General features: G+C 46.0%; 1 protein-coding gene across 3 annotated transcripts in view; it reads right to left on the bottom strand.

Annotated features, from left to right (window-relative positions):
* Positions 1-24520, bottom strand: part of AMBRA1 (autophagy and beclin 1 regulator 1) — a 191662-nt gene that overhangs the window by 122691 nt on the left and 44451 nt on the right. For all 3 annotated transcript variants that reach the window (XM_045014742.1, XM_045014743.1, XM_045014744.1), the window contains exons 8-9: positions 12965-13051; positions 1868-2050 (exon numbers count right to left, since the gene is read on the bottom strand). In XM_045014742.1, coding sequence (XP_044870677.1) covers positions 1868-2050; positions 12965-13051 — 270 coding nt within the window. The remainder of the gene's footprint in view (positions 1-1867; positions 2051-12964; positions 13052-24520) is intronic.

The raw sequence follows: 24520 nt of genomic DNA, 5'->3' as shown, positions 1-24520 counted from the left end.
AAGTGCAGGGGGCACCTGAAAGGGGGGGGCTCTTCCAGGGGGTGAAGGTGGCAGAGAGGGGGATGCACAGGATTGTTGCAGGGGGTGGAGGTGGCAGGGGTGTAGTGGCAGGGAAGAGATTGCACAGAGGCAAAAAGGGCTTGTTGCAGGAGGTGCAGTGGCAGGGAGGGAGTGGCAAAAGGGAGAAGTGAGCAGGAGGAGGTTGTTGCAAGGGGCTGGCAGGCACGGGGGTGTCTGTGCCCAGGGTTGTTGCAGGGGGGTGGAGGTGGCAGGGAGGGGTTTGCACAAGGGAGATGGCAGGCAGCGTGGAGGGCAGTCCCGAGGTTGATGCAGGGGTGAAGGTCACCATGGCTGGCTCGGGGGGCTGCCAGGTGGAGGTTGACCAGAAGCAAAAGTGGCAGGACAGGGTGGGTTGTTGGGGCGGGGGGTGCACAGAAGAGAAGGTAACTGGTCGGTGGGTGTTGGAGGGGGTGGCGCTGGCTGGGGGAGGGGTGCCTGGGTTGCTCCCACATACACCATTCCCCAGGCCAGGGACTGGACCTGCCCACCCCGCGTCGCTCCGCGGGCCCGTGCGGCTCCCCACAGCCTGGCTAGGTACCTTGCAGGCGGAGTAGAACCCAGCTTCTCCGCCCAAAGAACAGAGCGCAGCTGCGCCTTCTTCCCTGCACCGCGGGCCAAGCCGGGCTCCCCACCGCCCCTGGGGCTCTCAGCAGTGGCACAGGCAGCCAGCCCCCCTGCACCCGAGCCTGCTGTCACCGCCGCCACTGAGAGCCCCGGGGGCGGCAGGGAGCCCGGCTCAGCCTGCGGCACAGCAAAGTAGGTGCAGCTGCTAGTGCTAGACCCTTCCCTTCCCCGCTCCGCTGCCGGCTGCTCCCCTGGGGAGAGGGACTGGCTGTGCCATGGGCGGCCCCTCTGGAGCTGGGGAGCAGCAGCAGCCTTGTGCTCTGCTGTTTAAAAAAAAAAAATTGGGGGGGGCACTGCTTTTTGGTGCCCCCAACCACTTGGCGCCCTAGGAGGCCACCTAGTCCGCCTAGTGGTTGCACCGGCCCTGCTCTGACAGTAACTGGTGCCCAAGCTCTTTGAGCAACCCACTACAGTTAGTCAGATGCCTGTGTAAAGAACCTCACTCTTCCATATAGTGGAAAGAACTTGCTGCAAGTCAGTTTTGTCAGGGCCACACCACAGTACAGTCCAACAGCACAGCTCCAAGCAGAGGCTTGCATGGAACCCAGTATAGGGGATTAAGAATGGAGGAAGGCCTCATCTAAGAGGAAAACTGCCCTGCAGAAATAGTGTGAGAGACAACCAGTTATCCTAGAGGTTTGCTGTCCTCAGCTCTGACTGGAGGAATCTCTCTGCTACACATTGGTCCATTTATAATCTGTACTGAAGTCAGGGTTCAACCTTATAACCCCTGTGAGAAGGGAGCCTCCCAAAGCTGTCTCCATAGCTACAGTAAATGGAGAATGGAAGCACATGCTGACTATGCTCTCCCTCTACTCAGCTCAATGAAGCACCACTGTCTCCTGAAAGATCTTCCTTGCTCCTACTCTGCTACAGCTTTGAGTTCACGTCCCTCCTTGGTTTCTGCTCTTGACATGAAGGACATGACAGGATCCTGCTTAACCAGAACTCCAGCAGCAAGTCAGCTGGAGGCATTGAAGTGAAGTAGGCAGCTCAATTTGTGTCTCATTTGTTTGTTATAAAAGTGCAGAGGACTGATTAGTGACAGATGCTGCTCTAATTTCTGATCAAATGGCCTAAACAAGCCTGAGACAAGTTTGCTTACTGAGCAGTAGGAACTTATAAAGCAGCCATTGGGTAAACAGTGTGATGTAGTGGAAAGAGGCAGGGTGCACAAACTTACTCAAAGTCTTCAAACTCCAGATCATTTCCCTCTACGGACGGGCCTTGGTTCTCTGAGGTGGAAGCAGACGACGAGGAAGAGCGGAGACGATTCTGTTGGTAACGCATGGAGCGCTGACGAATACTGTCCCTCCGGGAAAGATACTGGATCATTCTCTGGGCATAATATGCTGCAGGAGATAACCTGAAAAAGGAAGAGAGAAAGAAACATGTTATAATCTGTAACTTGAGGACCCAAAGGAGCAGAGAATGAGTGCGCAATCCTACTTTTCCTGTTGAAATCTGGTGATCATGACGCAAAGGACATTGCACCCCATATACAATGGCTGGGAAATAGGTGGTACAGAGACAAGCAAAAAATAGGAAAAAAGAGCAATGGAGAAGAGTGCAAGGAAACTTCCCCTTTAAAGATAAGCTTTCCACCTCATTCTCCTGCTGGGGAACAGACACAACAGTATCTGCAGACAGCACCACTGATGGTTAACAAGACACTTGTTTTTTCAGATTCCTTGGAACATGCTCTTTCATTTATCACCACCTCAACCAACTAATTCCAGCAGAGGGCTCTGAACCACCACCAAGAACCAAGGCCATTCACAATAAGAACCCTGCTAATCAGTTCTGAAACTTGCTGCTGCCTTTCCCCTCAGATGAGACATTAAGCAGAGGTCTGTGCCTGCTGCTAGTCACCACAATACAAGGTACAGGAGGAATTTAATTTTTCACGAAGAGCTACAAACGAATACTTGGTTGAAGGCCCTTTAGAATTTAGTCCCAAGGGACATAATTCTAATGATCCAGTCAATAATCAAACAGATTTTATCAACCTAGGCTGTGCAAAGGCTATAAATGGACACAGATAGGAGTTGCTAGACTCCTGGGATATATGTTCTTGTTATTGTAAAGCACTTTGGGATATCAAAGAATCAGAGCAGGCTGCGCAGCAGGGACAGAGGGGCAGTGAAGAAATTTGGCAGCATGTGACCTCCAGAAGAAGAAAGAGGAGAGTCCATGTACCAGCATGGAGATACAGGTGAGAAACCATTTTTATGTTCTCTTCACAGGTACTAATGCAGAGAGTGGACTAGATCATACATCTGAGGGAAAGGAGCAGAATTGGAAGGCATGAGATGCACTGTCTTAGGGATGGGGGTTCCACAACCACCGCTCCCAAGAGAAGGAGGTGGGTGGTGGTGGTCGGGGACTCCCTCCTCAGGGGGACTGAGTCATCTATCTGCTGCCCAGATCGGGAAAATCGAGAGGTCTGCTGCTTGCCAGGAGCTAGGATTCACGATGTGACAGAGAGACTGCAGAGACTCATCAAGCCCTTGGATCGCTACCCCTTCCTGCTTCTCCACGTGGGCACCAATGATTCTGCCAAGAATGACCTTGAGCGGATCACTGCAGACTACGTGGCTCTGGGAAGAAGAATAAAGGAGTTTGAGGTGCAAGTGGTGTTCTTGTTCATCCTCCCTGTGCAAGGAAAAGGTCTGGGTAGAGACCGTTGAATAGTGGAAGTCAAAGAATGGCTACGCAGGTGGTGTTGGAGAGAAGGCTTTGGATTTTTTGACCATGGGATGGTGTTCCAAGAAGGAGGAGTGCTAGGCACCTAACAAAGAGAGGGAAGAGCATCTTCGAAAGCAGGCTGGCTAACCTAGTGAGGAGGCTTTAAACTAGGTTCACCGGGGGAAGGAGACCCAAAGCCCTGAGATAAGTGGGGAAATGGGATACTGGGAAGAAGCATAAGCAGGAGAGACCAAGAGGGGAGGACTCCTGTCTCATCCTGAGAAAGCTTACAAGAAGTGGAAGATTGGACAAATGACCAGGGAGGAGTATAAAAATATTGCTCAGGCATGCAGAAGTGAAATCAAGAAGGCCAAATCACACTTGGAGTTGCAGCTAGCAAGAGATGTTAAGAGCAACAAGAAGGGTCTCTTCAGGTATGTTAGCAACAAGAAGAAAGTCAAGGAAAGTGTGGGCCCCTTACTGAATGAGGGAGGCAACCTAGTGACAGAGGATGTGGAAAAAGCTAATGTACTCAATGCTTTTTTGCCTCTGTCTTCATGAACAAGGTCAGCTCCCAGACTACTGCACTGGGCAGCACAGCCTAGGGAGGAGGTGACCAGCCCTCTGTGGAGAAAGAAGTGGTTTGGGACTATTTAGAAAAGCTGGATGAGCACAAATCCATGGGGCCGGATGCACTGCATCCGAGGGTGCTAAAGGAGTTGGCGGATGTGATTGCAGAGCCATTGGCCATTATCTTTGAAAACTCATGGCAATCGGGGGAGGTCCCAGATGACTGGAAAAAGGCTAATGTAGTGCTCATCTTTAAAAAAGGAAAGGAAGAGGATCCAGGGAACTACAGGCCAGTCAGCCTCACCTCAGTGCCTGGTAAAATCATGGAGCAGGTCCTCAAGGAATCAATTTTGAAGCACTTAGAGGAGAGGAAAGCGATCAGGAACTGTAAGCATGGATTCACAAAGGGCAAGTCATGCCTGACTAACCTAATTGCCTTCTATGAGGCGATAACTGGGTCTGTGGATGAGGAGAAAGCAGTGGATGCGTTATTCCTTGACTTTAGCAAAGCTTTTGATATCGTCTCCCACAGTATTCTTGCCGGCAAGTTAAAGAAGTATGGGCTGGATGAATCGACTATAAGGTGGATAGAAAGCGGGCAAGATTGTCGGGCTCAACGGGTAGTGATCAATGGCTCCATGTCTAGTTGGCAGCCGGTATCAAGCGGAGTGCCCTGGGGACAGTTTTGTTCAATGTCTTCATTAATGATCTGGAGGATGGCATGGACTGCGCTCTCAGCAAGTTTGCAGATGACACTAAACTGGGAGGAGTGGTAGATACGCTGGAGGGTATGGATAGGATACAGAGGGATCTAGACAAATTAGACGATTGGGCCAAAAGAAACCTGATGAGGTTCAACAAGGACAAGTGCAGAGTCCTGCACTTAGGACAGAAGAATCCCATGCACTGCTACAGACTAGGGACCAAATGGCTAGGCAGTAGTTCTGCAGAAAAGGACCTAGGGGTTATTACTGTTTGATTACAGATATTGAATGACATATATTGGCCAGTAAAAGTTGTGTTTTATTGGCCTCCTGAGATTGTCTAATCAAGCATATGTAGAGAGAAAAGCAGGCTGGTATCCAGTAGGGAGTGTTGCAGAGTACAGATCACTAGAAGCGACCCTAGTTGTCTCACTGGTCTTCCCAGTGAAAAGAGAATTTCATTGCTAGGCTCAGCTAAATGCGATTTCTTCTGGCCAGCTATTAATATGGTCTTGACTACCAGGATATAGATAGTCACTTCCCTGTCTGCCTGTAACAGGTGCTGTTTATGTGCAGAAGCATTTATGCATGCTCAGGATTTATGGTATGGCAGTGGGAGGACTGCTAGGCACAGGTGAATAGACATTGGTTTCTCATTATTTCTTTCATACTAGAATATCAGGGTTGGAAGGGACCTCAGTAGGTCATCTAGTCCAACCCCCCTGCTCAAAGCAGGACCAATTCCCAACTAAATCACCCCAGCCAGGGCTTTGTCAAGCCTGACCTTAAAAACCTTTAAGGAAGGAGATTCCACGACTTCCCTAGGTAACTCATTCCAGTGCTTCATCACCCTCCTAGTGAAAAAGTGTTTCCTAATATCCAACCTAAACCTCCCCCACTGCAACCTGAGACCATTACTCCTTGTTATGTCATCTGGTACTACTGAGAACAGTCTAGATCCATCCTCTTTGGAACCCCCTTTCAGGTAGTTGAAAGCAGCTATCAAATCCCCCCTCATTCTTCTCTTCTGCAGACTAAACAATCCCAGTTCCCTCAGCTTCTCCTCATAAGTCATGTGTTCCAGCCCCCTAATCATTTTTGTTGCCCTCCGCTGGACTCTTTCCAGTCTTTCCACATCTTCCTTGTAGTGTGGGGCCTAAAACTGGACACAATACTCCAGATGAGGCCTCACCAATGTCAAATAGAGGGGAATGGTCACATCCCTCGATCTGCTGGCAATGCACCTACTTATACAGCCCAAAATGCCGTTAGCCTTCTTGGCACCAAGGGCACACTGTTGACTCATATCCAGCTTCTCATTCACTATAATCCAGATTTCTTCCTGCAGCGCTTGATCCAGAAGAGGAGGTGAATTTAGTAAGTCACTCGGGTAAGCAGGAGGGTCACTTCAGAGCCCACAATAGATAAATAGTGCCATTCACCAAAAAACATGACATTCACAGAAATGCCAAATGGAGTCAAAGCTCAACAGCTCTGTCTCACTTTGCAAACAGAGGAGATGAGGTTCCACTTAGTGAGGGCAATCTCATCAGGTAACCACGGCATTTACCAACTCAGATGGATGCCTGCACGTTAAGAAGCTTTGTGCATTGTAATGATGCTCATTTTGTAATATGGTAATGCCATTAACTAGAGAGCTCTGATGACTATATTCCTGTATAATGTCTCTTTAAACAAAAGCTCACTGTTGTAGTGATTATTGTTTTGTTTCTGATAGTTACATGGCAAGGATTTGTATGCTGTTAATACTTCCTAAATAGGTTTTTTGGTTTTTTTTTGGGGTGGGGAGCAACAGATGTACATATGATTTTTCTAGTACAAAGATTTACTAGGGGTACAAACCTTTAACACCTCAAATACTTAAATAACCATGTCCCTAGCATACTGTTTATGAAAATGCCTGTTTATTATTAGAACTGAACTCTTGACTATTTGAGATTAGATTCTCACTCTTTGCCTGGTCTGCACTGGCTGCCCTGAACAAACTGTGCTCAGATTTCTACCTAGTGCAATTCAAAAGTGTCTCCTATGTCCTTAAAGTTCACTTTGCACTTCCTGCCTCTCTCATCCCACTGAATCATGGAGAGAAAAATCCTCATGCACTCATTGGATTGTCTTTTCGAGCGCAGTGAATGTGACGGGCAGAGAAAGAGAGGGGTCCCTTTGGGTGTTTGTCCCTCCTTTTTATAGTTTCAGTCCCCCATCTTGAAAAACATTTCCATCCAAGAACCAGGAGCCAAAGAGAGTCTATGTGGAAGGATAGTCCCTGCTGTTTTTTTTCACCCGTTTGAACTTCCTTTGTCTTCCCTTCATGCCTGATGGCGGTGTTTACTGCTTAAATGCAAACTAAGCAGAGCGCACATTCCTTTGTTTAGGACAGACCTGTTTGCCAACTTCTGTTTGGGCAGGGATGTCGGGTTTGGAACATGTTTAACACCATCATACAGGGAAATCTTATAACTTCACATACAACGTTGCCACACATTTTACCAGGACAACATTGACCAGCAAATTATGAGTTTTCAAATGATCTCTTACAAGGCATATTTTGTACAAAGATTATTACAATAGCGCATAGGATGTGAATAAAGGGGTGTATTCTGTCAGAGCCCCTTAGCAACACACAAACTTTGTAGTACTCCACAAGACAGTAGGCTACTTTTGACACCACAGGATCCAAATTAATTCAGTACATAAGGTGCATATGGATCACACAGATGCTTGCAGTGAATGGACTTAAATTACCAACGCAGGTGGTACAGACTGAGAGACTGCATTGCTGGATGTGAGACAACAATTGTTCAAGCTGCTGACTGTGAACCCTGAGGCCAATTTCAGCAATGCAGAATCCAGCACCAAGCAGCGTAGTCTAACAAAGACTACAGCATGGCGCTGACTGATGAGGAACCTAGAAGAGGAGGATCTGAATGGCAGCATTCAAACACTTGCTTTAGTAGGCACTAAAGCAAAAGTTCAAACATACTGCACCCTAAATAGAGAGGTGGGCATGCAAGGATGGATTACTAGGTAATACAAAGTGCTCAGTTACAACCCACAGAACTCTAGCCAGTCTGGCCATGTAGATAAATGGGCAATCAAGATCTTAGGGAAGATCACTTCTTTTCAGAATGAGGAATCTCCAAGCCTAAAGCATCCCTCCCTCCCCTTGTTTCCTGGGAAAACTCTCCACCTGGCTGAAGGAGCTCTGGTCTCTGTTCCTGAAAATATCTGAAGGATCACTAAAGTAACACTAGGCACTCCTTCTGACCAAGGGAGAATTACACGTGCATTTTCATGTCCCCAGCCCCAAGCTGTCCAGAAGCAGAGTAACTTCCCCTTCCCTGTTGCTGATAGCAGAGCTGTTTAAAGCTGATGGACTTGCTTCCATTAGTACACAAGACTCAGCAGTCAACATGTATATTTTAATTAAGTAACTGATTTCTTGTTTCTACTCTGTTGTCCAGCCTGTAAGTACCATTAGATCGACCGAGCAGCTCCAAAAACCTCTGCTGTCTGTTATCAAGGTTCTGTAGTATGGCTTCCAGCACATGGATACCCACAGACACTTCATGGCTGTTCCCAAAGTCAGCCTCATGGCAAGATGGCAGCATGGGATACCAGTCTACCATAGGAAAGTAGGAACACACCTTGCCAGCAGCAGCTGTTCCATATAATGAAATATCTCCCCTTCAGGGCTTAACCCTCTTGTTCTATGCCTATTCCCTGCTTGAGGGAACAGAGCAAAAGGCGAACGAAAGACAAGAAAACCAGGAGGCCTCTTCAGTTTTGGCAATAAAGAATAACTTCAAGTGAGCAACCACAGACTACTCAATTCTAGTGATCTCACCTATTGCCAGTTATCTTGCAGATTGTGCTACAGATACATGCCCACCCATTTGAACTGAGGCAAAGCTAGGTACAAGGCACTAACTGCTGCTCCTGTGGCTTCCATGCTTCCTGAGCAGAGGAGGACATATTGCATGCAAGCAACTCAACTCACCAGGGTCAACATTCAGATCGGCTGAATAGACAATGCCACAGTCCTACCCATAGTAACTGCTCCAGCAACTTTGATTTTCTTGGGGTCTTTTCTACTACGTACAGTCTGACATGTAGCTGTTTGGAGAGACAGAGTCCAGGTAAAACTGTCTAGCTGGGATATTAATATGAACATCCTTATTTCAAGCTGTACTAGCATAACTGCCATCAAAGAGCACCTGTCCTAGGGCAGCAGTTCCCTTGCTGCTTTCCTTTCCTATCATCTTAGTAAATCTGGAAGTCCAGGGAAAGGACTTAACAGCCAAGCTGACCGTGAAGAAGTCCAACCAATGAGAACATCTAAACAAAAGGACAGGCCCTTTCAACTCCATCATAAGATTCCTGGGAATTTTGAAACATAGCTTCAAAGTGATCCAAATTTTCCTTGCCTCATTCAATATCCTACACTATTCATTCAAACCAAGCACCACTCCTCATACAACAAGTGGTTAGTGCAACCTAAAAATCTAGATCAAACAGAATCACCTTGAACTGAAATTCTTTAAAGTGTAGCTGAAGTTTTTAAAGCTTCCCTAGAGACAAGACACGGCTTGGTTGTTTCTTAAAAAAAAAAAAGTTATTTAATTCCATCTCTGCTTCAAGTAACTTTTCCACTGTGTTTTGTAGGAGGCATCTGGTAGGCGCAGACCTATTGTTGCATCATCAGAAGATTCTGCAGCACACTCAACTGCAATCAATGGAAATAACAGCTTCCCCTACATTTCTAGGAAGGTCTAGGGGAAATTGGAAAGACCCCATTGTCTCAAAGGATGCCCTTTGGTCCAGCATAATCAATAAACCTGAGGGAAGCTATGCAAACTCAAACTTTCAGCTCCAGTTGATGGATCCATGCGCCTAACTCTCTGCAGGAGAGAAGGATCTGCTATTAAACACTGATTAATCTCACAACACTGGCCTTTTCCTCCAGTAGATCTTTATAACCCCAATTCTCACATTTAAAACGTTCACCACTATTTACAGCCCTCAAAGTTCCACGTGGTGAGAGCAAGAATTAGTTTTAAAAACTGTTTCCAAGATGAAAACTGCACTTGATTTTGTTCCCCAGTCAGGGCTGGCTCCAGGCATCAGCTTATCAAGCAGGTGTTTGGGGCAGCAACTCCGGAGCGAGGCGGTACTTTAAGGTATTCGGCAGCAATTTGGTGGAGGGTCCCTCACTCCCACTGAATTGCCGCAGATCATGATCGCGGCTTTTTTTTTTTTTTGGGGCTGCTTGGGGTGGCAAAACCCCTAGAGCCGGCCCTGTCTCCACTGTAACGGATACCTGGAGCAGCTGTACCTTCTGTCACATGTTACAGAAATTCAACATAGAAGAGATTAATTAGGCTTTGCCTACACTGGACTTTCGTTCTCCCGCCGACAAAAAACTTCAATCCCCAATGAGCAGCAGCAGCTTAGTCGGCAGAAGAACGCCTGCCGACTAAGTTCAAAGTTGTGAAACACACACACAAACAAAAGTTTTACCGACGACAAGCACCTGTGTGAACAGTGCTTTGTCAGCAGGAGCATTCTCCTGCCGACTAAGCTGCTGCTGCTCATTGGGGGTTGAAGTTTTTTGTCAGCGGGAAACACTGCGCTCCTTTTAGCAGCCTGGCTGTAGCGGCACAGCTGTGTCACTAAAAGCTGCATAGTGTAAACATAGCCTAAGACTCATCTCCCAGAGAGCCAGAGCCACTCTGGATTTAGGTGTTCCAGTCAATGGGGTGTCTTCCACATTACAACTGTTAGAAAATTCCCACATATCCAGATTAAGTTTTCTGTTGCCCCATGTATTCCTAACATTTAATTTTAATCTTTCCTTGTAAATAAATCCCTCCAGCCCCCTTTTAGCAACTTTCATTAGTCCTCTAACACACATTTGATACATTTGTCAGCTTCTTTCTGGTTTTCAATCACCTAAGAGTGATGGCAGCATTCTCTGTGGGTTATTCAGAGCCTCAGAGAAACACTAGCCCCCAGCCCACACTCCAGAATGAAAGCTCACAGTACATGAAGGTTTTGTGGCAGTGGACTCCATCACATTTTTTACACCATGTTGAATTGTAGGCTTATAATCATTTATTGCCTTTTTTACCCTTGAGTCTTTCCACAGCATTTCCCTCCCATTGAATGCTGGTATTTCAAAGTAGCTTCCTAGAGATGGATTAATATGCTTATATTTTGGGGGGATAAGATGTGTATTTTAAGTCCTTACCCATATTACTAACCTTGTCTACCCAGGGAGATTTATTGCTGTAATTGTACAGGTATTATACCAGTATAAGTCCTTGTGTGGACACTGCCTTTTTTCAATTTAGCTTATGTTACTCTCATTACTGCCAAACCTCCCAAGTTAGCATCATGTAACAACATGCAGATTTAATCTCTTTCAGATCATTAAAATGGTCACATTAAACCCAGCTCCTGCAGCAAGTCACTGTACACTTAACCTCGGTACATTCTAGGGTGACCAGATAACAACTGTGAAAAAACAGGAGGGGAGTGGGGGGTAATAGGTGCCTATATAAGAAAAAAATCCCCCAAAATGGGGCTGTCCCTATAAAAATGGGACATCTGGTCACCCTAGTACATTCCCACTGACTGTTTCCCTTTGCATAGGGTCCCTTTAACCCAACTTCAGTTCACATGACAGCGTCAAAGGTTTCATGAGTAGCTATACCAGATGATATAGCTGCCGAATTCTCAGTCATTAGCTTTGCTAATTCCTTCCAAAACTGATCACATTTGTCACGATTTAGTCTTTATAAACCTCCAATGCCACCTATTGCTCATGGTTCCATTACCCTCTTCTGACAGATTCTCTCTGTGGGTCACACTACCCCGGCTGTTGCTTTCTTGATATGCTAAGCTGTATGGGCAGAAATTACTCCTTTATGGCTTTGATAATTCTGCCACATTTGATTTTTTTCTTTTTTTAATTCTCCAAAACATTCTCACCTATCAATGTCTCCGCGGGCTAAACAGAACTGCATGTGTTTTTCTCTCTCTAATGTCAGTGTTTCAGGACTTTTCAGAAATAATTTTTAGTGCTTTGCTTTTTGTTAGCCAACACACTTAACGCCCTAGGTCATGCCATTCAGACTCACAGATGTGGATAGGTTAAATTTTTCCAAGTATTCTCTCACCTGCTTCCATCAACAGGTACATTTACAAGGCTCTCAGAATAGGCCTTTTCTCCTCCCCTCCTCCCCTTCTCGTGAAGGGGCAGATTTATCAGACTTATCATTGATTTCATCACTCATTTATTGATGAGCCTGCTTCCTCTGTAGTATTTCCCCCCCAATATATGTTTATAAGATCCCTTAAGACTTTTACCCTATTCAGCAGCGTTAACTCATCCTTCCTTTATTATTTACCTCCAAGACTTGACCACATATTGTCCTTTATTTCCACGTTTTGTTAGGTTTCTTCACACTCAGATCTTTGAGCCATGTCCTTAAAGTCACTCCGGTCTCCTTGTCTGTATTTTTGTTTTTAGAGCCATTGTAGTCTATGGCATCTAGGGATTCTCTAGCCTTCACCTACATTCAATCATTACAATATTTCCATCACCTTTATTTAATTTCTTAATTTCCCAAATATTTGCTTTCCTAAAATCCAGTATCATCCTCCCCTGCACTCTCTACATCCCCTCACCTTACTATGTTGCATCCAAATAGGTTGCTATCATTGGCTCCAACCTACCCTATTATTTTTACATCCTCACTTGGTCCCTTCCTATTAGTCAAGCAGCAGATCCAGGGTGGCTTCTCTTCTGGTTTGAATTATCTGCTTTCTGGATCATAAGGCTACCCTCCAGGTTCCTTAAGAATATCAGATCTGTGTTCAGTTGCATGGAGTGTTTCCCTCCACTCGGTTCATCTGACACACAGATGTAGGAAGAGAGAAGGAAGAGGAAGAGTTCCCTTCCCCAAATGGGGCTAAATCCAACCTCGACCAAGACCCTCATACAGTAACAGGCTCTTTGTACCTCATTACCTCTCTTTTGTCTCTCTGTTATTGCCCAAGGCCTTTTGATTTAAATGAAAGGTAGCGTGGCAAGGGGCTCATCAAATCACCACCAAAGGGCATAGGACTCTCCAAACCCAACACTATGGTCATCTCCATAGTGATGGGCCAGAAAGGGTGAGATGGATCAGATATCAGTACTATTCCCAAGGGGCTCAGTATATGTTGCTGCCACAGCAGTAATGCCTCTGGCAGTGAAACAGGATTGAATCTGGATTGTACTTAGTCCTTACCTGGCTGGATCTGGGTAGATTGGGTGCTCCCGGGACCCTGCTCCATCATAGCGTGATAGCGAAATGAGGGAAGATTCCAGCAGCCTCCTAGAAATAAAAACAAAAATGTTAATGTCAGTAAGTGACCAGCTGAAAGGCCATACAGCAGCAGCCCCATGTCTCCTGCTTCCTTACATCTCCTGAGATTATTTGTGTTACTGATTCATTGCTATAGACATCCATGGGACTACAGAAACAGGGCCAGTGATAGCTGGCATACATTTTTGCCATATAAAGATTCAAAGCATACAAGAGTCCCATTATATAGATGGAAGAACTCCCAAATTGACTCACTCCTGCATGGATGTCTCAAGAGAGAGCTGCAGACGGCTGTTTTTCCTTTGGGGCAAGCAGTCCAAAGTAGCCAGGCTTGTAACCACTGATGCTGCTTTAGCAGTCTGTCAGGAATTTCTGCCATCCTACGCTAAGGGACTCATACAGGGCTGGAAGATGCTCTTGACATGGACAAACTGTTAGTTTACTGCCCCTCACGGATTCCCTTGCTTGGAAGTCAGGCCACGGGACACCAGAAAGCCCACACTAGTATGTGTTTATGGGTATTTTGGTGTTCTTAACAACAAAAACACACACCCCGCAAAACACCTTGCTTACACAGAGCTCCCTAAAACCAGCAGCCTCATCAACCATGATGGAAAAGCTGAGACAATGACCCTCCCAAATGCAGCAATGCCTGGTCATAGCATGGATGTGTCAGACCAGGGAATAGCTTATTGGCTGGAAACTGTCCATTAACCATCCTGGACTAGCTAGTATTAGAGAGTACCAGTGGCTCTAAGTTCTGTCAACCACAGAAAAGAGAGAAAAATGCTGCAGTGTAAACTTCACTGAATTTGCACAGCAAGGCAGATTTCCTGTTGCCTTGCTGTCTGCCTAGGCTTGATAGTGATTAAGCTAAACACTTAGGCTCTTCAAGATAATAGTGTTCTCAAACCAAACCTCTATTATGGTTTGAAAATTGACGTCTCTGCTTTAAATTATCAGAGGAATCCAAGAGAATTAGAGGTTTCACAGACTGACAACGAATGCTGAGTTACCTACGCACTGAGTTACTTTTATATTGGGTTACTTTTCCGGAGAGTCAAGCTCTGTTATTTCTCCTGAAGAGCACATAACTCAGTTTCCAAAGAAGCCACAATTCCTGCCACTGCTGCATGGCATCGTCACCCCTAAGCACTGCAGCATTCCACCCAAAAACCCCATTGCCCCTGGCTCTCTCCCCAACCCGGAAGGGAATGTCACATGCACTCCACTGAGCATTCTCAGAGACTCTGTGGTTGTTTCTTGGAGATTATCTGCATGAATTAATTCAAAGAACAGAACAGTCATCAAGTACCAGCATGTGCCTCCAAAGGGAAAGCCTTCTGAATTTAGGGATAGCAAAACCACCCAGGTCATCACCATGTCTCGTACCCACCTGCCTTCCCTACATGCACTCTAAGGCCCCATCCAAATGCCATGTATAAAAGTTCAGTTGCCATGAGCAGCGATTTATTTTAAGCTTCAGTGCTGGTTTTTGGTTACCTTATCACTCTTGATCCTCTGAGACGACAAAGTTACAAGTGTGCTCTGGACATCAGACATCAATGTTCATAAAAAGTTAGGAACAAAACAAAAACCCAGCAAAATGTGATCATGTGGGATCCAGAGGGGCAATTTCTACTTCTGTTCCAGAGGACGGCAGAGATGACTTGCACCTAAAACCACTAATGTCAAAGCGATTTGTTTTATTAGTTAAAATAAATTTGTTCCAAGCTAAAGCCCTGAGGACCAACTTGCAGCTCAGTGTTCATTTTCATAGCCAGATAAATGGGTTCAATAAATGAGGTACTGTTAAATCATCATCAATAACGCCTCCATGGTCTACCACACTAATATTGTTACCTACAATCCCCAAGGAGACTGTGGTGCCTGCTTTTAAAGTGATACACTTTCATAGTCTTTAGACTTCAAACTCCAGTTCTTAAATCCATATAATGGGCTAATGGATCACTCACCCCCTCCCCCATTAGAATATGCCCAACACTGGGAACCTGAAAGCAGAAATCAATGATCCTTGGTCAGAAACAGCTGCTTCTAGGAAGACTTAGTCTAGGAGGCAAAGACTGGGTTTAATTTTCATTATTAACAGAGGGGCTAAAGCAGTCTGAAGTACTGTCAGTGCTAACAGCATTACTAGTAATTCTGTTATAGGTAGAAAAAGATGATCCCTGAAGGAACAGCAGCTGCAACAAGTGCTAGCTACTAAATAAACAGCCTATGATGTTTTCACAAAAAATTCGGGCTGCACCTCCTCTTGAAACCCTTCACTTGGCATTGCTTGATTCAAGTGTCCCTTCTGGAGCAATAAGCTCCCTTCCCCCCACCCCACTGCTGCCCAGATCCATAGCAGGCTAACACTAGGCTCTGTTGAAGCAATTGCTCCACAATCTCTGTCTAGACAACATGAAATTGTCACAAATGACATCTAAAGTACAATTAGCAAAGAAACTGCAATTTCCACTCTCCTCCCCCGCTCACAGGGAGAATCACACATTAACATCCTCCAGATTGTCAATCAATGCCTCGGTGATGAAGATTAACTCTGCGCACACTAGGAGACGCTTCAAGCCCAGCTTGCTAAAATAGGCTTGTGTTTTTTTAAAAAAACACTACAAGGAGATATAAATTGCCTTCTGTTCGGCAGCACTTTCTGTTGTGATCTCAGCGGACCGCCTGCCTGCCAGACATCAGCACCTGAGGAAAAGGTTTTGGAACTGCCATTTTACCCCGCACAATATTATTCAGGCACTGCAAACAGAAGCAGTAGTCGAGAAGAGGAAAAAGGGAACTGGAAGTCCAAGTTACGGGACAACACAATTTAAACAGAATAAAAAAGGGAGAGAGGTACAAGGCAGAAAGAAGCTTTTCCTCAAGCTGCTCTCCACCTGGGAGCACACTGATCAAAAGAGGAATGGACAGCTACAGACAGTAGCAAAGAAAGTGGGGAGGAAAAGGAAAATGGGAGCTGCTGGGCAGCCAAGCATCCCAAGAATGTTTCCATGCCTCCAACCCTCTGAGCAGTTTTGATTTGCATCAGCCACCAGAGCACTGGTGAGTTTCTCTAGCATGGAGCAGCTGAATGCCAGAAGCCATAGCTTTAAAAAAAACCAGCACAATCCCCTCATGTTACTGTAGGAGTTAGCAGATTAATTTCTCCCTACTATCCTCATACTCTCCCCGCTGGCAGCAAGACTTAATCACCCAGGCCACGTGGGACCGAACGACTGATTCATCCATAAAGGATCTCAGGAGGTATTCAAATGCAGCAAGTTTAGCTTCTTGGGATCAGTTTCCAAGGATACACGATTCCTAAAACTTTCTAGCCCAATGGAGTCTCAAACCCAGCAGCACAGCATGCACATCAATAAATAACTAAGCTATCCAACTGTACAAAGCTAACGGCTTCCCTCCCTTCTCAAAAAGGGAGGTACTGATCAAAAGGGGAACTCTTTAAAAAGCAACTCAAGCACTGTGTGCATGTGACAAGTATTCACTCCAAAGCATGCTACTGCTCAGGCAGCCTCCATCCCCACCCTCCAGAAGCTGCTAAGTGCTGCCAGGCAAAAACAGCAACTATGCTGAAGCACTCTCTTATAAGGACGGCTACAGTCTCCCTAGCCCTGCACAATCACACCCTCAGTCCACCTCCAAATCGAATGAGGGTGGGATTCATAGTCAAGATGCTTCAGCTTCAAAGGGACGACCACTCTGCCAACTTCTTTACTATTCTTCTGGGCATTCAGTCTTGCATCTTCCCACAAGGACAGTAGGGCCCAAGAAACCTATGTGGAGGTGGAATTGAAGCAGGACCATGAATCATATCCTCCCATTCCTCTCAGCTCACAATTATCTGTCAGACCTCTTGGATTCTGGCCCCTGTGGATGCAGAGTACCACGCGCACACACGCACGCACACACCTCTATATACAAATCCTATGGAGAACTAAACAGTATTCAATGTTCTTCCAAATATAAAAGGGGAGGCTTAACCCAGAAAGGTAACAAAGAAGAGTTGAATCCCCACAACAAGTGAGGCATCGAGAGCTGTCCAACATCACCTCCTGCTCATCCTCAAATGCTGCGCCCAGATATTTAAAGGGGGTTTCATAATTAATTCCTATGGACCTGAAGACCAGCGTTGTAGCATGAATGGCTATGTCAGACCGAAACCCTATCCAGTCCATATGATCTCCTCAAGGGCATTTGTTTTTCCAAAAACCTTCACATTTTAGTCTCTTCACTTCACAGAGCAGATTTCAGGGTCTCAGCCTACTTGTGTACAGCCACGCAAGCAAACAGGGATCTTGAACGACCACCCTTTGTAGCTAACCAGATTTTACAGCTCTTGGGAAGATATGAAATTTCATAACTCTCTTGGATCAGAAACAACCTATTCAAGCTCAAAGAAAGAAGAGCTAGTAAACAACTCTACCAGTTCCTTGAAAAGGACCTAATTTAGGAGATTATCGTTAGTGGAATCCTTGTCAGTCCTGCTTCAGTACTCAGGAATCTGAAAGATAAAAGCTCCAGAGTCTGAAATGTTAAGTACTGTGGTTCTCAATCTTTTTGGGCTCAGGACCCATTTGTAAACCTTGACGGCCCATCGCAACCCAGGAAATAGCTTTAGTACAAAAAAATCTGGCTTACTCAATATTTCTTACCCAGGATAAACAATATGCACCTTAAGTACTTAAAAAAAAGTACAGTGTGTGTACCACAGTGACAGCTCCATGGGGCTGGCTGGGCTCATCTCCCTGCTGGGATCATTGTGACCTCAAGGATCCTTAAATTGCAGCAAGGGAGGTTTAGGTTGGACAATAGGAAAAAACTTCCTGGCAGGGTGGTTAAGCAGTGGAATAAATTGCCTAGGGAGGGTATGGAATCTCCATCACTGGATATTTTTAAGAGCAGGTTAGAGAAACACAGGTCAGGAATGGTCTAGATAATATTTAGTCCTGCCATGAGTGCAGGGGACTGGACTAGGTGACCTCTCGAAGTTCCTTCAAGTCCTATAATTCTATGATGTTATCTCAGTGCCGGTCAGGTTTGGCCAATTCGTTTGAGTAGCACTGCAACCTGGCACAGGGGGTGCAGCACCCCTCATTCAAATTTGGCCTGGCTGGTCCTCCATCTTCATGACAGAGGAGTGATTGGCCCAAACCTCAGCAGTGCTGCAACCCCATGTACCATGTTGCAACACCCGGAGCGGAAAGGTGAGCCGAGCCCAGTCAGACACGCAGGATCAGAGCTGCCACCATGGAGGGAGTGAGTGAGGGGCAGCCAGGGCCTCCCCCGGTGGCTTTCCACTCCACCCCACGGGCAGGACCCAACCCCACCACCACCACCACCAGGGCCTCCCACATGACCCTTTGATAAATCCTGGCAACCCAATTTTGGGTCATGACCCACAGGTTGAGAAACACTGTTCTAGTTTATTTCAGTTTTTGCATGGTTTAAGATAGTTCAAGTTTCTGACTGGCTTCTGGACTGGATTATCACTTAACAGCACTGCTCAGGCTTAAGTAAACAGGGTCAGAAGAGTAGGAAGAGACATCCAGTGCAGAACAGCATGCTTGATTTTACTAGTCCTATGAACTGAACCTATAAACAGCTTATGAATTTAGTTGTAAGAAAGTACTGCATCATGGAATGCCTCAATGTATAATGAGTCAACCATGCAGTGACAGGTGCTGTGTCACATACCTGCCAGACCAGAGCCAATGGTTGGTCATTAAATCTTAACGATCCTCTATTCAAGTGGAAACACCTTGGGACAATGGGATGGCTGAAGCAAGGAGAGCCAGTTCTCTCCAACTGGGGAAGAGGAAAATCCTCTGTAACAGAGCAAAGAAACTAAAAGGTGTTGATGCTAGCCTGTAAAAACAACAGAGCGCTGGGTTGCTCAGACACAGAAAGCTCTGGGCAGGAGAGAGGAAGACACTGACATGGTTTTATAGCAGGGGCATCTTGTTTAAATATGGAACAAAATAAGGAAGTCAGAAGTTAGCTGACCTCGAGACAGACACTATGATTCTTAACAGAAGCCACATGAAGGGAGACCCTAGACTCCGCACAGGACTCGGTCCTAAGCCCAGAGAATGCTCCAGAGTCATGAGGAAACTGAGGCAGGGAAATACATACTGGTGTGTTTATTATTTTGTCTAGATCTGTGTACCTGTCATGCTAAGTAAAAGGTAATAGTGTTTAGAATCCTAGGAAAAGTCTGTATCTGTTTACTTCACTCTCACATACCCCTGAAAAGTTAAACTGTGACCCCAGAACACCCACACAGCTGAGTTCTGGAAGAGGGTGTGCTTAAGCTACTGGGAAATCAGCATTGGTCATAGGCGGCCACGGGCAGCTCAACCATGTGGTCCCATTTCTCTGAAGGTGTAACACACAGAATGCCGGTACTCAGGAAATGTGCCAGAGAGGCCACAGGAGGAGTGGTGTAGCCTACTCAGCTCAAGAGAGGTTTAAAGCACACGTGTCCCAACACACGTAGCCTGGAGAGTGTCCAGCAGAGGGAGTTTTGCTAGGACTGTGTGTGTGTGACAACAGTTCTCAGAGTTAACATTTTTCCTTCAGCACCTTAGCCCTTAGACTTTTTCTGGTCTTCAGTGACTAACAAGAATTGGTGGTTCCTTTTCCCCAACCCTGTCTGGCCATTCTGTATTCCATCTGTCAGGCTGTGTACACAGTGCACCTTTCTGCAGTGAAGGTTTCTCTCTTTAAACAGGGTAGGTGGAAGCAGAAGTATAGTGAGTCCAGTACACAATCAAGTGAGTTTCCAAATTCAGGCTCCAACCTCTCCAGAAACAACATTCTGGGGAGGGCCTCACACTCAGTAGCATTGGAGTGGCATGTTATGGTAGCATTTGGGGTTGGGGGACGACGGGAGTTGAGGAGGGAGGAACATCTACCGAATTACCCTGGGCCATTCCACACATACTAGCAGAATCCAGCTCTCAGGCAGAGGAATGGATTCGTTAAGAAAGAAGAGACTGAAGAATGCATTTGCACTAGTACAAAAATGTAGTCATATGGGGAATGGTGCTGCCAAATAAGAGACCTATAAGAATCAAGCTTTAAGAACTTTCTACTCAAGAGGAGATGAAAGAACACTAAACCTTCTGCCAGGATGGTGGAAAGTCCCAGATACAGAAAAAAGAGGAAAAGAGCACACTGACAAGAAGAATGAGGTATGGACTATAACAAACAAATGTATATTTATTTAAGTCTGCAGGGAGATAGATCCTTGGATTTGAATTCTCCCTAGGAAAAGGTTGGGGGGAAGGAGGACTCAAAAATCCCTTCCCCTGTATCAGAGAAATGGGGCTAATGCTCCAGAATTCACCAGGTTTTGTTAAGTGAACTGAGGTGTCGATTGTTCAGCTTCATCCCTACAGCAGTTCTGCTCTCTGGCTCAGACATTAACCTCTATTTAACTGTCTGATGCCACAAAAGCCAAGCAGCATCTCTGGTGGAGCTCCTCATCTCCCCTTGGTGAGTGTTGTGGGCACCAGGAAGAGTGATTAATTTCTCAAGTGACCCAAGGTTACACTCAATCTGCTACCGTCCCAGACAAAGGCCGTAAATCAGAAGAGGAGATGAGGGAGCATTATGCAGAGGTCCCTCATCATACAGCACCCAGAGAGTGATTAATGGACTGGTTTGCAAGTGAGGAGAAGCATGCATCTGCGATGAACATGCTAAGGGCTGAAAACAGAGCTGAGAGCATACTGTTTAGTTTGGAGATGTTTAGATGGAGACTACACAAGTGAGAGACCTTCCACTTTGCTTTTCAGGTGCTGGAGTTCTTTGGGGATTAGAGGGAGGGAAGAGAGAAAAACATAAGTAACATTGAGTTAGGCTGATTATTACATTTGCTATTTACTCCATGTTTGTAGTTCTGTACTCAGAGAGATGGAAAAGCACCAAGGCCCGATTAAAGGCACAAGCACGATACGCCTGTGCCTGGAGTGACCTGGTTATATCAGAAATTCAGTTTTTCACTTTTTAAAATAAAACTTTCTAGCCCTCATGGTTTAAAGAAAAGCTTGAAGATGTGTCAGTATGTAACCAAAACAGTGATGTCTACTCGAGCATGCAGACACTGCCTGAAACAGCAGCCCTCAGAGCAGTGAATAAATAGCACCATACATCTAACTGGGGTGTTAGCCTCAAGACCCACTGCTCTGAGAGGTCCCACCACCACCACTCATAGAGGACTCTGTTTTGCAGTAGAAAAGTTCTGCAGCTTCTGTCCGCCTGCCCAAGCAGATATACCTCAGATTGTGGGGCAAACACTGGAGGCTTCCTACCTCTCTGGAGGGGGAATGGAGGAAGAACTGCCTTTCCTGAGGGGCAGGGGAGCCCTGCTGGTTCCTAAGTGGGCCCAGAGCTGTGGGAGAGCCGCTCAGGGACCACATCAATGTGTGCCCAGAGCGCCAGCCTTGTCTGAACTCAGCCCCACCAGGCACATTGGATACATAAAAAACAGGCCTATGGACCTTCTGAGGGCATCTAGGCCATGTACCCCAGCTTTCCCCTGGGAAAGGATTTGAATTCAGTACAATTCAAAACAAAAAAATTAGTCACTTTCTCGGCAGATGATAAACCCTGCTTGCTCCCTGAACTTCAGTTCCAGCAGGTGCTTTCTCAAGAAAAACAGGGGATCAATTACACCAGCGCAAATGCAGCCATTTCGAGCAATCAGTTAAATATGTATGTAGAGGGGGGGGGGAAATCTTTATAACGCATGTTAGTTACTCAACAGACCAGAATGGTTCAACTGGAGAAAGCCAGAGTCATCACTACTTTGGTTAAATTCATATTTATTGAGGTCTCTCTCCATTTGCTCAGGCCCCAAGCCCGGCTGGGCTCAAGGCCCTGGGGAATCAGTGCTTGGCTGTAACTTCTCGAGTCAGGAATTCTGTATCAAAGTGACTAATTGAATCAGGGCAGCTTTGTCCCCAAGCACGCTTGCTGCGTGTTTATACAGAAACAGAGTGAGAGTGTGTGTGAGCACATGCGTGTAGACAGTACATGCTTAATGATGAAGGGACTGGAACAATCATAAATAACCATAATGTATATAAATGCTACCATCTTCTGCTGTCTCCTTAAAACCTTCAACATCCCCCTCTCTTTGAAAGGGCTACAGTGGGGAGACAGGGTGGATCAGTAAACTGACATGTGACAGCAGGTCTGAGGACCTGCCCATAAGTTTTAACTAACTGGTGCATCTAGGTAACTGAAGAAAACTGGAAAAACCAGGGCAGCTACCCTGCATCAAGGGAGGTACATCTGGATCCACAAGCTAACCCAAATGCAGGGGCCTGATAAGAGGATCCTGGGGACAGCATTAAAAAGCAGTTATCTGGACAGCAAGAGAGGAAGCCAGTCTAGAGGAGTCAGGGTATTGCGTTCAAGAGATGCAAGGTATTTGCCTTTCCTTTTCCCTCTTTATAATTAATCGGGGAATGGATTATCTAGTTTAGTTTATGAAAAATGTAAATCTGGATACATTAAGCAAGTCATGTGTTTGCGTCAACTGTCCTTCCAATTTTGAGGGGAGAAGCAAAAAGGCCCAGGTGGAGATTAGAGCTAGGGGGCAGGTTACAGGCCACTTTCCCCAAATTCACATGTCTAAGTACAGAATTTGGGGAAGGTTTCACTTGCTTATCAACCCTGTACAATCTTGTCTTTTGAATAGGAAGGGAATGTTGGAGATTTAAGATAGTAAGGTAGTGGGGCTGATGTGTATTACATGAACAGAATTTGGTCCAGGTCAGAGAGGTAACTCCAAAGAGGGCCAGTCGGACCTTTTCAAATTCAATGCACATATGAAGCACAGGCAAATCTGCTCTCCATCCAAGAAGGAGGCAATTTGGATCAGTTTAGAATATATTAATTTGGCCTCAGGTGGGGGAGGAGGTTCGTGCTAATCACAAGAGGTTGGAAAGTCCAGGGTTCTCATTATATCAAAGGGGCAGTTTTGACAGTCTGAGCTTATTCTTCCACTCACTGCAAGAGCTGATGGAGGACTATTGTCAGCATGGAGCTCTATTGAGGAAGCCTGCCCTAGCAGAAGAAAGGGGAGAAGGGGGAAGAGCCTGTATGAGTGGGCCTGAGCTTTCTCAGAAATCTGGGGGGGGGGGGGGGAAGGAGTGTACATGGGAATAAGCCCAGCTTTTAGACACACCAGAGCAGCTCTGCAGCAGGAACAGCGAGTAACCCCTATTAGTCACTATGGGAGGGAGGGAGGATCCGTTTTTCCCACCAACCCTCAGAGTAAAGAATCAGAGTAAAGAGCAGCAGCAGCAGCATTAGTTTATTCCTAAAGTAGGAAGCTACAGTGGGTGCAAAGAGGCTTGCGTAAGGAACAGTTTCACTCAGAATAGTGAGTCAAAACTGAAACAATTGGGAGAGAGGCGCAGACCTGATCTTTCCCCATCAGCAATGATGCTACAACACAGTTGGGGGTGGACTGGCCTATGGAACATGCTGGTATTTGGTAGTCACAGAATAGCTAACTTTGGCACCTGACATCTCATGAGCAGGGACTCCTGATTGCTCCAAACTAGGGCAATGCAGGGCTTCAACAGTTCTAGGGGCTTGGGAAATAGGTTAGTTCTAAGCATGAGGAAATCTGGTGATGGAGGAGGGTTGTAGGCTGGAAACAATTAATAGAACAGAGTTAAAACAAAGGTGTGACTAAATGAGAGCATACTACAAGAGTGAAATGGGCACACAGCTGGAAAGGGTAATGAAATGTGCGACTGCAGATTAGGTTAGGATTTCAAAAATATTGTGCTCTCTCTCTTCCTCTTTCTTCTCTATATAGACTGTAAGCTCTTAGGCCTGGTCTACACTGGGGGGGGGGTCGAACTACTAAGGTACCTTAGTTCGAACTACTCACCCGTCCAGACGCCGCGGGATCGAAGTCTGCGGCTCCCCCGTCGACTCCGCCACCGCCGTTCGCGGTGGTGGAGTTCCGGAGTCGACGGGAGCGCATTCGGAGTTCGATATATCGCGTCTAGATGAGACGCGATATATCGAACTCCGAGAAGTCGAACGCTACCCGCCGACCTGGGCGGGTAGCATAGACATAGCCTTAGAAGCAGGGATCTGTTTTATTTTTGTATTGTTTACTATAGCTCTCTGTGAATACGCTTGCGTATGAGCATCCTTAGTAAATTAAGTTTCTAGTACTTATGCAAACAAAAGCTTCCAAACTGGATCCAACACAGCTCAGAGTGGTATGAATGGTCCATTCCTATAAGGAGTATGTTGACTCTGAAGTCTAATGACCACTTAAACATCAGCATTCTAGAGTGACAGTAACTTCTCCATAGTTAAGGTTACAATGAAGGTGCCACTATGAACCCAATTCTGGCCTTACTTTTCTCAAATCCACAACAACACTGGCTTCAGAAGTGTAAATTAGACCAA

Source organism: Mauremys mutica, chromosome 4, assembly GCF_020497125.1.
Source record: "Mauremys mutica isolate MM-2020 ecotype Southern chromosome 4, ASM2049712v1, whole genome shotgun sequence".
Taxonomy (NCBI): domain Eukaryota; kingdom Metazoa; phylum Chordata; order Testudines; family Geoemydidae; genus Mauremys; species Mauremys mutica.
The sequence above is the reverse complement of the archived record's forward strand: the minus strand, read 5'-3'. Positions and strand labels throughout refer to the sequence as shown.